At 44.0% G+C, this 15,039-nt stretch overlaps 1 protein-coding gene across 1 annotated transcript in view; it reads left to right on the forward strand.

The window, feature by feature from the left end:
• Positions 1 to 10,617: 10,617 nt before the first annotated feature.
• Positions 10,618 to 15,039, forward strand: part of TMEM178B (transmembrane protein 178B) — a 441,917-nt gene continuing 437,495 nt past the window's right edge. Inside the window, exons 1-2 of the mRNA XM_040345715.1 lie at positions 10,618 to 10,705; positions 11,314 to 12,480. Coding sequence (XP_040201649.1) covers positions 12,099 to 12,480 — 382 coding nt within the window. The 5' untranslated portion in view covers positions 10,618 to 10,705; positions 11,314 to 12,098. The remainder of the gene's footprint in view (positions 10,706 to 11,313; positions 12,481 to 15,039) is intronic.

Raw genomic sequence — 15,039 nt, forward strand, 5'->3', positions numbered from 1 at the left:
TTCAGCATTTGAGTTGCCTTGGAATCGGGATAAGCCTGTTTGACCTGATAAGTATATACTTACTTGGGTCTGATCCCTCCGGTAAGCCTCTCATCTTCATTATCTGGTGGTGGATCTACTATCAAATTTTCAACACAGAGTCACTTTCTATTATTTTTGATTTTCTACACAGACTTTTTTATGTTAACTATGGACTATTTGGGCACTTTCGGTGTTGCTGCCATATGATTATAAGACTCCTTCATGAAGTCTTTCTTACTTCTTCACATATATATTTTTAGCGCTGCACCTGTGTGCACCAGGCATGGCCACCATCAGGAATTATGGGGCCCTTTACACAGCATCAGGCATGGGCCTGGGGGGGTGCTGCCGCGAATTGAGAAAGATGAAATAAAGACAAATATATATATAAAAAGGAACTAAAATGAATAAAAAAATAAATAAAAAAATATCAAATTTATTTTTTATTTTTATAAAAATAAAAAAAAAGGGGGACTTGCCATCTGGGGTCCTGTGCTCACACACACCACATCCCCTTCACATTGGTTTAGCCCAAGTCCACCATGCAGGACTTGGGAGCCGCAACGCCACACCAAGGCCCCAATGGTGTTGCTGTCCATTCATACCACATTCACACGGTCGTGGGGATAACCTCTCCCTGACGACCCAAGGTGACACGCCTTGCTGGCAGGAATGTCACCCACATTCACACACCAGTCACACTGTAGCCTGCACTACTGACCGTGTGCAGTGACTACAAAAAAAATAAAAGGGATCATGCCATTGGCCGACATGGCATGCCCTTACTATGAGCTGGTCATGTGATGAGCGATCGATGATGACGTCATCACGGGGGCGACGGGCTACGCCGATCCAGCTAATCTAACTCATCAACAATCAGGTAGGGGGATATAAAACTGACACAGCACACTTTACAAATGTATCGGCGTCATCGCTTTCCTGGGGACACATGCGGTATTCACCTTGCTGATCAGGCTGCAGGTATACTAAATCGTTACAGACTTCAATATTAGGGCTGTAATATTTGCTATTTACTTTTTACCCATGGTATTTTCCTCTCTGCTTGGACTTACCCTGGTGTTATCTGTTTCTTTGTAGGAACTAGCTCTGGGAATCTTATACAATACCCTTGGGTTTATATACCCAGGATCTTTTGGATTGCCCTATCATATGCTAATATATATCCTGTTTAGCCCAGCACTGTGAAATTTTGAATTACCGCATGCTATAGATCCCTGGATCCGAATTTTTAGTGCCCACCAGCACTTGACTGTCCGAACACCTGTATGCTTACAAATCAGTGTTTTTGGTGAGTAAGCGTTTATCCATGCCGGTGGTGGCTGCTCTTTATCAATTTGTCTTTCTCCCCCCCTTTTTTCTGGCCCCCTCCCCCCCCTCCCCCTACTGTGTCCCAGATAAACAATACACTGATTTATGCTTAAAGTCCAATTCTATATTATTTACAGATTACTTCCCCACGTTTGGCTGGCTTGATATAGCCTGTCCGCCCAGCCACTGTGGGGCTAACACGCTATTGTCGCTTGTCTACCCCCAATGCGACCTATTTTTGTAAGTTATGTTTTGTTGTTACATATTCAATATATTTATATCTCTTCTTTTTTCCCCTTCCCCTCCTTATTCATATATAAACTCTCTATGACGCTGTCCCCTCCTTTCCTTTCTTTTTCTTATCTACATTCTCTCTTGATGGGCTTTGGGTGACATACTACTACCCCCCCCCTGCTGTACCGCACTCGTACTGATAGACATAAATAATCTTTTTAGTTTTATAAACTGTTTTTGGTTTTCTTTTATTTACTGTATTATGTATATATTTTTTACTGTATATAAGAAACCCTCTTTTTATATATGTATACTTGTGAACTCATTGTTTTCTTGTATATATGTTTCAGTAGATGCAATATCTTATGCTCCTGAGGAAGCGCTAATGCGCGTAACATGTAGAGCAAGCTCTTCACCAAATCTTTTGGAATACTACACTGGATATGCAACTCAACATTGTACCTGTAACTGTGCTCTCTAAATGAAGCCTATATATGATATGATTGTATAGTGTTGTAATCACAGCTGTGGTATTAGTTGCTGACCTATTTTCTTTTGATTTTATGTCATTCCACTTTTATGATATTTCATACTAAATAAACTTCTAGTTTTCTACATCTATTGGTACTGTGTGCCCTTAAAGCCCAACTTATTAGTCCTTTCCTCAAATCTTACTGGAGGACGGCACATACATCTATGCACGACACTCCAAAAGAAAATAACTTCCAGATAGTCATTTGCCCTCTCGTGGGCCAGGCCTCGTGCCTAGGGTCCGGCTCCTCAATAGCCGTGGGGACGACTGGGGTGGGGCATCCCGAGGAGGGTCATCCCCTGGCCTGTCGCTCCTGGCAGCTGTTGCCTGTATGCCCTCTAATGCCAAGGCAATGCGTGCTAGCACGCTATTAGTCTCCGCCTGCATACGCAGCTGCCTGCCGCTGGTCTGGCGCTGTAGGCGCCTGGTCAGGTGACCCTCCATCTGTATTGCGGAAGTATTGGCCTGTACAACCTCCCCCAGGCTCTGCACCTCCGCAAGGATCCCTGTGGCAGTGGCCTGCAGCTCCCCTCATAGCCACGGAGTGCCGGTCCAGGGTGGCCTGAATGTCCCCAGATGAAGAGGGACCCCCTGCTACCATCTGGTGATGGATAGCATTGATGGACTGGGTTTGGTCACACAAACATATTACCATGGCTGCGCAGTTGTCAGTTACCTCCTCCAGGCTGTCAGCCACAAGATGGAGGTCGCTGGAAATGTCTCCCATGTGTTGGGTCTGGCGGGCCTGGTCCCTCGCAAGACCTTCTTGTAGGGATTCGGGTACACCCCTTGTCTTCCGCAAAGCCTTCCTGGGGGCTGGAGAGGCTTGTTCCCGTCTGTACGGGGAGGCCCTTGAGGGGCTTCCCCTGATGGGGCTGGCCCTTGAGGGGCTTACCTTGATGGGGCTGGCCCTTGAGGGGCTTCGTCTGATAGGGCTGGCCCTTGAGGGGCTTCCCCTGATGGGGGAGGAGGTCTCGGAGGTTCCAGGCAAGATGTTATCATCCTCGAAGTAGAGACATTCCTCCAGATCACCATGCTCCTCCTCAACTTCCTCTAGAGGAGAGGTGTGGGCACACTCCTCCGGGGATGGCATGGGTCCTCCAGCAGCAGACAATGGCCCTGCTCCCTCCAGCAAATCTGTGGATGACACAAACCATTCACATGTTGGTGGACCCACATATTTGTCACATGTTCCCTTGCACCCCCTCACATGCTAAACACTGGATGGGGGATAAAAAACACTTACCTGTCCTCAAGGCCTGTTCACCGGAGTCAAAGCCCTCCAGGCCCTCCACCTGATCCCTCTCCAGACATCTGGCGATCACCTCCTCATCGGCAGTCAGCCTGACAGTACTGGCTGGTCCGCCTCCCGTGCCCCTGGCGTGCCTCTTCACCTTGGCCAGCTTATCTCTGACTTGACGACGCAAGTCATTTATTTTCTTTGAGATGTCCTTGGAGGTCCTTCTCTCATGGCCAATGGCATTGACCTCCAGGGTGACCTCCTGGAGGATCTCTTCCTTCCTGAGCTTACTGGTCATGCCACTCTGAGCGCCATGGAGGTACACATCGTACCTTGAGATGGCAGAGATCAGGATCGCCCTCTCCTCAGGCGAAAGGAGCAGACATCACTCCGAATGCAAAAGTACCTGCACCATGGAAGATAAGCTGCTGGTGTACTTTTGCGCTCGACGGGCGCATGTCTGAGCGTATTTATGCTCTGGGCGTAGGCGGTGGGCCGACGTATCTTAGGGGTTACGCCGGGCATAGTTGTGAGCATGCGCAGAGGGGTACGGGACATGCGTCCATGTCACGGCACATGTGCCGTTTGAGATACGCCGGGCGTAAACCACTGTGCCAGGCTCGGACCATCATTTGCATGGGGTCACGCCCACTTACACTTACGCTGGCCTGCTCCTTCGAAAATACGCTACGCTGGCTCATCTTGGTGAGCACTGGCTTTGTGAATGCAGTGCATGCCTCTCCACGCTGCGCTGGTGTAGCGTAAAAGAGATACGCTACGGCGGCATAAATATGCGCCGATGTATGTGAATCCGGGCCATAGTATTTATGTGTAGAAGGGTTCCACCACCATTGCAAGTTGTGTCATATGTTTTCCATGGGCAAGGACACTAATCAGGCTTAACAATTCCAAAGCACTAATTGCAGCCTCTTGCCAAGCCAAAACCCACAAAATTACAACTGTTTAGCTCTCAGCATGCTGACAGTAATCAGCCATAACCAGCGTTCAAAACAGATGACATATGCCAGAAATAGGTTGTTCACTGGCCTTCCACAGTACATCTGCATTGAATAACTTCTTGCACCGCTGGGACTTAGGACTGTTTTACACCACAGAGATGCAGCCTAAAAACATTTTGTACCACAGTGGCTACCAGGCTAGCACTTCTGCCTAGCAACACTGAGTTTATGAGTTTGAATCCCAATCCGCTACCTGGCTAGAGTGTTGTGGTGTTAAAGTTTCTTTTCCACTAGTGAAGACATTTTTGATGGGTTTCACATAATGGAACCCCAAGAAATCCCATTATAAATCAAGCAAGTGTCGGTTTGCACCAAATCTAGAACTGGAGTTTTTTGACCCAGATATGGATGTCTACGTCTAGTGTGTTGCTTCACACATATTTTAACTTTGTATGCTTATTATTTCCTGCTTTGGACCCTCCACATGCCCAACAACATACAAGTTGTATTTGGAGATTTTTGGAATTACTAATCATGGAGCCATGGACATGTCCTTTTTTGAGCTTTACCCATCACAGATATGGCGTACATGTTATATATAAGCATGGGGTGTGGCCACCGGATGGTGTCATCAGGAGACCCTGCCCCGTGTGACATCATGGACCCATCATGCCCCAGGGGTAAAATCACAAGGGGGGTCTCTGAATGACTTTATCCGCCCAAACCGCATCATCGGAGGAGGTTTGTTTTTTTAATCTTCAGCGGGTCGGCGGTGGCAGCGGAGGCAAAGGAAAAAGAAAGAGACCAGATGAAGAAGTGGGGGAAGAAGAAGCCAGAGGAAGACCGGAGGAAGAAGGAAAAGACCAGAGGAAGAAGCGAGGGAGGAGAAGTCGGAGGGAGACCGGAGGAAGAAGGAGGAAGAAGTTGGGGAAGAAGAAGACATTTTTAACAAAGGACTTGTCAAAAACTGGCTAGTGTCTTTTGTCACATTACACTACTTTTTTGGGGAATGGGTAGGGGTACGATGTACCCAATACCCATTCACATAGGGGGCGGGATCTGGGGGCCCTCTTGTTAAAAGGGGCTTCCAGATTCTGAAAACCCCCTCGACTGCAGACCCCGACAACCAATGGCCAGGGTTGTCGGGAAGAGGCTCTTGTCCCCATCAACATTGGGACAAGGTGCTTTGGGGGCTACCCCAAAGCACCCTTCCAATGTTGAGGGCATGTGGCCGGTACGGTTCAGGAGGGGATTGGCGCTCGCTCGTCCCCCCCCTTTTCCTAGCCTCCTGGCTGCATGCTCTGATAAGGGTCTAGTATGGATTTTGGGGGGCCTTTTTCAATTTTTTGAGGAGTTTTACATTACAGCCGCAAGCAAGTTTAAATAATTTCCTTTACAAAGGTCATTATTGCTACGGCACTGTTCACACATCGCACAGATGCGCCACTTTATAGACAGACTAAGGGAACCCCCAGGCACGATATTTAAAGGAATATTTCATTTTTATTGTTTTAATTTAAGCATTAATAAAATCAATGCTCCTGAAAAAAATCTTGTTTTAAAAACTTTTTTTTTTGCATTAATACATGCCCCCCAGGACAGGACCCAGGTCTGCATAGCCATTTTATGACAAATAACTTGCATACAAGCCTTCAATGAGGACTTTGGATTTTGCAGGTTCGAGCCCCATTGACTTCAACTATTCCTGCATATGCCGATTTGACAGGCATGTTCGCCGGCAATAGCGTGATTTTCCATTTGCATGTCCGCCCAGTTGAAGGCTTAATTGGCTTAATTTGGCTCTATTTTCAAGTACCGTGGGATCTCATATTTGCATATTCGCATATAGTAAATTACCCCCACAGTTCGCTAAATTATATTGCATCATAAATGATTGTCTTTTAACGACTTAAGGGCCGCCTCCTGCACATATACGTCGGCAGAATGGCACGGCTGGGCACAGGCACGTACGGGTACGTCGCCTTTAAGAGCCCAGCCGTGGGTCGCGGCATCCCGCGATCGGTCACAGGAGCTAAAGAACGGGAAGAGGTGTGTGTAAACACACCTTCCCCGTTCTTTACAGTGGCACTGTCATTGATCATCTGTTCCCTGATATAGGGAAAGACGATCAATGACATCACACATCCAGCCCCGCCCCCCTACAGTTAGAAACACACATGAGGTCACACTTAACCCCTACAGCACCCCCTAGTGGTTAACTCCTAAAGTGCAATTGTCATTTTCAAAGTAAACAATGCATTTTTATAGCACTTTTTGCTGTGAAAATGACAATGGTCCCAAAAATGTGTCAAAATTGTCCGATGTGTCCGCCATAATGTCCCAGTCACGAAAAAAATCGCTGATCGCCGCCATAAGTAGTAAAAAAAAATATTAATAAAATTGCCATAAAACTATCCCCTATTTTATAAACGCTATAAATTTTGCGCAAACCAATCGTTAAACGCTTATTGTGATTTTTTTTTACCAAAAATAGGTAGAAGAATACGTTTCGACCTAAACTGAGGAAAAAAAATGTTTTTTTATATCTTTTTTTGGGATATTTATTATAGCAAAAGGTAAAAAATATTGAATTTTTTTCAAAATTGTCGCTTAATTTCTGTTTATAGCGCAAAAAATTAAAACCACAGAGGTGATCAAATACCACCAAAAGAAAGCTCTATTTGTGGGGAAAAAAGGACGCCAATTTTGTTTGGGAGCCACGTCGCACGACCGCGCAATTGTCAGTTAAAGCGACGCAGTGCCGAGTCGCAAAAAGGGGCAAGGTCTTTAGCCTGCATATTGGTCCGGGTCTTAAGTGGTTAAAAATGAAATACTGTTTTCTCAGTTTTTCCAGCTGTTGCTTTTTTAGTGGTCTCTTTGCAGCCACTATCTGTTTACATACATTCTGGACCATGCCTGCATAAGATTTGACTTGAACATACAATTGGGAGACAGAGCATTGTTACCCTATAACAGGAAATGCCTGCACAAAGAACTTCATTGCAAGATCATCAGGTATTGTTTTAATGAAAGCTGCAGCTTTGAATAGGACTTTTGGAATGACATTGACATAGTAAAGCTTGTATGAGATTTTAGTAATTGGGTTTATATATACTTTAGTTGGCTTCTACCAAAACTGGCCCTGCTGTATGTATGACTGTGGTAGGGGCATTAGATTGTCAGCTCTGTCAGCTAGAGACTATGAAATGGCACTATATAAATGAATACAATACATGATATTATGATCAGCAGTAAGGTCTAGTTTACATTGGCAGTTGGTGGACAGTAAATGGAAGGGAGTGGCAATTTTTAAGCTACAAAGGCAACCAGTTTACACATGCCATGGCTGCAATATTGCGATGTTGCGACAAAGGCCCAGATTCACAGAGAGCAAGGCGCGGACGCATGCACAGCACCCCCCTGCGCCTGCTCACAACCACGCCGTCACAACTGCCTAAGCTACGGCGGATCACCGTGTACGCCGTGAACATAACGTACGCCCAGCCAGGCACACGTCCAACGCACAATACGCCGGCTTGTGTTCCCTTGTGCAGACCTGTGCATGTCTGTTGCCGGGTTGCATCTCATTTATGGGGAATAACTTTACGCCGGATGTACAATTTACGCGCATCTCGCGTAGCATGCGTCGGGCACACGCACGTTCGTGAATCTGCGTATTTCCCTCATTTGCATGTTTGAATGGCTAATTAATGGGAGCAGCACCATGCGCCCAGCCCATATGTGCGCCCACCCTACGCCGGCGTGTGCAAGCTACGTCGGTGGGGTGCACATTGGCACTTACATCGGCGTAACGTGTTATACGTCAGCGTAAGTGCTTTGTGAACCTGGGCCATTATGTATTTCTCCTGTGCTGTTCAATAGGCAGTACCCCTCTCTGATGCAACCTATTCAAGTGAAGTGGCAAGCAACGCAACAGTGAACCCAAATGCTAGGCTTGCAGTTGCAGCATGATATTCCCATTGAAAAAAAGCCCATTGGGCTGTCCAAAAAAATAAACAAAAACAGGCATTCAAGAGACAACAGTATAAGCTCCTGATTGCATGTCAGCAGCCCATTTGGATTGCTTTTCACAGATAACGCAAATGTAAACGAGCTTTAAGTGACACAAAAAAATTGCAATTAAAAGGTTAATCCTGTAGGATCATCTGTACTTCCAAAAAAACAGTAGGATGGCTTATCCCCAAAGTTTCGCAGAAAGTGTGACATCTTTTAATGCAAATATGTTGAGGTAAATGACAGGCCCTTGCTACACCTCGCATGCTAAACCATAAAGAATTCATGAGCAAAAATAAAATGTGTTTTTTTTTTTTTTCTTGAATTTTCAATTGCCTGCAATTGTCAACATCAGCAAAATGAGAACAAGGATACTAAAAGAAATACAACACACTGGTGCTTTTTTCAACACTATCTTTTAATTATGACATAATTTTAAAGGTTCTTTTGGCTCGTCGAGTTTCTCGACAGTTTCCTCGACGAAAATGTACACACGACGGTTTCCTTGGCAAAAAAATATCTCCCAGCAAGTTTCTTGCTGTTTTTTGCCGAGAAACTCGGTCGTGTGTACGAGGCTTAAGGTCTAGACCACGTATGTCAAATATAAGGCTCATGAGCCCTCGCACCCAGGTTTTTTTTTGTTAGCCCTCACCCTCCACTCCCCACTATTACTTGTAAACATAGAAGCTTTCTGTATTCATAAGGACAGCTTTACTCTTGGTGGCTCACGGCTCTCACAGATCCCTGCATCCACTTACAGTATGGCGGGGGCACGGCAAGGATAGATGCTGACCAATGATCTCCATGCAAGGCAGGGTACTAGTACACTGGTACTAGACCTGGGCCGGCTAGGGGAGATGCAAAGAAGCTTTGGGGAGGAGGAGATGAGGGCTATGCAGGAAGATGTGTGCAGAGGTGAGAGGTGAAGGAGAGTGGTGCAGAGGTCAAAGCCAAAGAGGAAGGGTGAAAGTGAGATCTAGACAACCTGTGCTGCACACCCCTTACACTTGCATTCTGCGTATTGCCCACCCTGAACTCTGCACTATGTTACAGTGCACCACTGAACTCTACACTCTGTATGCCTTGCACTCCTGAACTCTGCATACATAGGGGTTGATTTACAAAATTGTACTGATTTACTAAAGCCTAATAGACTGTGCACTCTGCAAGTGCAGCTGCTCCATGCTTTATTAGTAAATGAGGTTAAGCTCCACTTTGCAAAGAATATTCAATCACATACCAGGAAAATAAAAAAACAGCATTTTTGCCTGCACATGATTAGATAATAGAAGTCAGCAGAGCTTCTGCTAATTTACTAAGCTCTGGAGCAACTGCACTTGATGAGTGCACTGCTCTTTGCAAAGTGCACAGTCTGCTTGCCTTTAGTAAATCTTTCCCATAGTCTAATGCCGCGTACGGATATTCCGACAACAAAACCGTGGATTTTTTTCAGACGGATGTTGGCTCAAACTTGTCTTGCATACACACGGTCACACAAATGTTTTCAGAAATTCTGAACGTCAAGAACGTGGTGACGTACAACACAAAGGACGGCACTAGAAAAGGGAAGTTCAATATCAGTCGTGTTAGTAGAAGTTTGGTGAGAGACGATTAGCGCTTTTCAGCCTCATGCTTTTCCGTCCGTTACAGTGTGACAAATGTGCTATCTCCATTATGAACGCTAGATTTACCAGACCGAGCGCTTCCGTCTCGTACACGATCGGAATTTACAAGGACGTATTTTGTTGTCAGAAAATTTGAGAACAAGCTCTCAAATTTTTGTTGTCCAAAATTCCGACAGAAAATGTCAAATGGAGCCTACACACGGTCGAAAATTCCAACAACAAGCTCCCATCAAACATTTGTTGTCGGAATGTCCGATCGTCTGTACGCGGCATAACGGATAAAATTGGCCCTCTGAGGGCAACCATAATGCTGATGCAGCATGCAATGAAATTGAGTTTAACACCCCCTGGTCTAGACCATTATAATAATGTTTATTGTATTCTGTATATCTTTGACATTTAGTAATTAAATCCAAAAACATGGAGAAATTGGGTTCCAAAAGAGGGAGAGTCAGGAAGCAAGCTTTTTAAAAATTCTAATCTAGAGCCGTATACTGTATTAGAAAATGTTCTAGTTTCCTTTGTTTTCCTTGCAATACAGAACCAAGAGCAGCATTTTTTTCATTCTCCCCAATAATACTGCTACTGTTAGAGGAATGGGTGTTGTTCAGCTTTAAGGAACTGTATAAGACATTAGCCTCACGTTGCATGAGTGACGTCATCTGTTCTTGGCTGAAGCCCTTCTGTATTCTGTCTCTGGTTTCCAACCAAGGCTGCGGGTTGACTGTATGCACAAGGCACAGATTCCCAGGTGAACCGATCAACTGCCTTTTCCTTTATTCCTATTAATTGCACAATGCTGATCTCACAGTAATTGCATTTCAGACAGCTGCTGAGCTTTATTATGGCCATTCCAGTGCTGCTGATCTGAATTAGATGCAGATTTGCACCTCCTTGATGCTGCATGCATTTTTTTTTTTATGTGTATTTGTTGATGTTTAATGCCTGTCTGCTTGCTGGTTTTAGCTGTATTTAGTCCTGGATCAAGCTCTGTACTGTTCGCCTTATTTAAAGCAACAAGGATAAAAATCAAGATTGCTAAGCCGTATCTTTCTCCACTGCTTGATCTGATCTTGGATGTATTGTTGCTGAGACGGGGAGGATAAGATAAGATTTAGGATTATTTGGCAGCATGAACCAAGCTGCAATCCTAAACCCTATTTAAATAAAGCTTTGAGGCACCCTTTAGTAGCTGGCGGAGGGTGTTGATACAGCTATTTGTGCTTAAAGGGACTGATAGGGCTGTTAGATTGAACATTGCTGTCCATGGTGCTGAAATCTTTCCCTCCTCTCTCCCTCTTTTTTTTCCCTCTCTCTCTCTCTCTCTCCTCCCCCCCTCTTCCTCACCTTCCATTTCAGAGGAGACCAAGAGGAGCGTTTCAGAGGATGAGACACAGGAATACAAGAGTAAAGAAATCTTTCAGCTGATGATTATATGCTTGCTGACAGTCAACACCCAGAGCAGTGAATGGAAGAGCAGGGTGGAATCTCAAGGTTTGATGTACGTGTTGTGAAACAAAGGAACAGTCTGCTTGCCCACAGGGAGATTGCTTCCAGAGACACAACAGGGAGTCTAAATTGCTTTGCTGAGGGCGATTTAGCCCTATGTAGCTAGACACCCAACATCGCACATGGTTTGACAAATGCTGAGAGGTAAGTGCACAGTGCTGCTGACCATATTTTTTGCAAAGAGGACACGGTGGGGGTTCAGGTTTCATTTGGATATCGCATCTGTTTTGCTCAAGTTCCATCTCCCGTTCCCATAAGGAGACTGTTTACAGGCAACCTGCTGTCAACATAACATTGAGGCCATCAGACTGAAAAAGAGAGAAGGCTCGAACCAACCATGATTCACTTTCTGAGCAAGGTACTTCATTTTGGAGGTCAATTGGTAGGCTGAAGTGTGAAGACATTGTTATTTGCTTTTATTTATTTTATGGGGCGTTGGGTTCAAACTAATGACTTACCGGCTACTTACATCAACCAGAACTAATAAATGCAATGCTTGGATTGGATTTTATGAACGTCAAGGTTTGAACATAATTCTCCTGGCTCCCACAGTAGAGCCTGTGGGTTCTGTCTGGCCTCCAGCACAAAGACTACCATCATTTTGAGAAAATGTCGATGGCTCTGTGAGAAGGAGTATGGCTGCTGGAAGATTACTCCTCTATGCTGGACTATCCCTAGCCCTGTGTGCCCTAGGCATGCTAGCCGTAGCGATCTGCTCCGACCACTGGTATGAGACAGATGCTAGACGACACCGGGAAAGGTGCAAAGGCTTCACAAATAGAAGAATCGACCCAGGTTTCATTTATAACTCCAACAACAATCTTCCGCTGAGGGCTAGCAGGTCGAAACTAGACCGCTGGGAGGGAAAGTTACTTCTAGCCAGGAACAGAAGGCAGCTTTTTGCAATGAGCGCTGCCGATGAGTGCAATAGACAATATAATTCCACCAACATGGGCCTGTGGAGGAAATGCCACCGACTGGGCTTCGATCAAGATATTGAAGATATAATTGCCAAAGGTAAGATATGATGTTTGCTTGGTGTTGTAGTAGGGATATTGCATCACTGGATTTACTCATTTTGTATAGGAATACTGTAATATGTTGCAATCGTGTTCCAACTATCCAATCCGTGCTCCAATTATTTGACCCTCGTCAGCCGTTTTTGGATAAATTTGCCTTTGGTGCTAAAAGCCATTTATATTATTTGCTCTTTGGACGCACAACTCCTCTCCTATTCAGCTTCATATGAATGTGTTTTTGTTCTGGCCTTCATCTGCCAATTGAGCAGATTGCAATGCCCTACATATATGTTGGATTAGACTATGATATAGTCAGCATTCTGCAAAAATGGAGCCTGATGAAAAAGAAGGCAAAATTATGTACTTAACTACCATTTTGATTCTTACACTTGGTTTGGTAGGGCCAAAAAGCACAGAGGTCCTTAAACTCATTTTAGTTGAAGTCCAGTATGCCAGTATGTCAGAAAGGGTGGCAGTCATTGTATATATTTGTTTAGGTTGAGCTATAAGTACAGTAGCTGGTGCTTGTAGGATCCAAGGCCTGGTTTTGACCAACAATGATAGCAAACATACTGGAACCTGCAATTGCAAATCAACTGATTGGACTCCTGGCATCTTTCTTCTTTTTTTTTTTACAGTAATGAAAGAATTGTCTAGTTTGATACAGCTTTTTTTTTGCATTTTTTTTTTTTTTTTATGCTATCATCATATCATCATTCTAGGACCTGCTAAAGATTACTGCATATCTGATAAATTCAGGGTGCCAGAAACAGACTCATTGGGGGTTATCTACTAAAGGCAAATCCACTTTGCACTACAAGTGCAAACTACAAGTGCCAAAGTGCACTTGAATTTCCACTGAAAGTGAAAGTGCACTTGGAAGTGCAGTCGCTGTAGATCCGAGAGGGACATGAAAGGATAATAAAAAAACAGCATTTTAGCTTGCACATGATTGGATAGAGAGAGAGAGAGAGAGAGAGAGAGAGACTTGTAAAGCGCAACACATGCAAACTGAATCGCCTCTGGGCGCTGTATCCATTTCATGGGTGAGGAACCCCTTGACCTCAGAAGAGATGGGTTTTAATCTTTCTCCTGAAGGCCAAGTGGTCCGACTCCAGTCGGATGGTGGTTGGTAGTGCATTCCACAGGCGAGGTCCCTGGACTGCAAATCTTCGATCAGCAGAGCTTCCCCTCATTTCAGATCTACCCCACAGATTTACAGCGACTGCACTTCCAAGTGCACTTTCAGTGAAATTTCAAGTGCACTTTGTACTTGTAGTGCAAAGTGGATTTGCCAATCGTAAATAACCCCCATTGACCCTATTTGGGTTTGCAGAGACCCCAGCCCGAAAGTTAAAAACTACTAAAAATAATTGTACTGCATGTTATATCAATTAAATTTTTATTGCATTAATGAATTATACGTAAAAGGTTCAGGATCAAGAGAATTATAAACAATTTCAGACTGAAGCAAGCTATTTACTTATAGATATCAATACTTTAGATTTTAAGAGGAACAGCTGTGGAAGGGACAGAAAGATTTGAGCCAAGAAGAGGGATTAAGAGCTATGCAATAAGTGGTAAACCATAGTTACATTAATAAGAAATACCATATATCATCATGTTCTGTGCAGGTATGGGGAATCCTGCATATCTCTGAATGTTAACGAAAACAATATACAAGGCTATGGGTAATGATTTTCTCTACACACACACACAAACACAGGTTGAACTGGATGGACTGTTGTCTTAATTCAACCTTACCAACTATGTAAGATCTTTCACATATTCTTGTTTTATGGTTACAGATTGGGTTGCTATGGGGAACAGTGAAATAATTTATTTTTAAACAGGGTTCATAAATGATTTTCGCTGTTCCTCTGAGTATCCAGTCACTAGTTTTACAAAGGGTCCAGTTATCTCTTATAGCACTCTGCATGTGATACGCTCAAAAAAAGAATTTTGATTTTTAAAGTGAATCATATTACTGTTGTACAGTCTGCAGTTTCTTATATACATAAGTGTTAAGGCTTAATCATGCAGATGTATCCTCCAACCCATCCTAAAACACTTTGCATTGTACAGTATTGTATATTGGTCTCCCCTGCTCTTTTCTATAGCTGGTTGATTTGCTCTAAATGGTTTTAGTCTTTGCAGTCGATACACGGCTATTGAATGCTTTAGCTGAGATTTCTAAAGAGTCTATCTTAGCCACTATCACAAAGAACATTTGATATTAAACAAAAATGTTCTAGGCCAAACCATCGCTAAAAACTTTACATTGTACGACATTGTTTATTGGTCTTTCTTTCCCTTTACTATCGCTGATTGGTCTACTCTGAGTGGTTTTAGTCTTTGGAGAGGTTACACAACTATTTATTTCATACACAACGGTATAATTGGGGTTGATAGAGGGTCTAAATAAGCCACTATCACAACAAATTTGTTCCCTAAATAAAAATGTTCCAGGCCAAGGTTTGGCCACCTGGCGCTAAACACTTTACATTGTATAAACACTTTACATTGTATGACATTGTTTATTGGTCTATTTTGCTTT

This window comes from Rana temporaria, chromosome 3, assembly GCF_905171775.1.
Source record: "Rana temporaria chromosome 3, aRanTem1.1, whole genome shotgun sequence".
Classification (NCBI taxonomy): domain Eukaryota; kingdom Metazoa; phylum Chordata; class Amphibia; order Anura; family Ranidae; genus Rana; species Rana temporaria.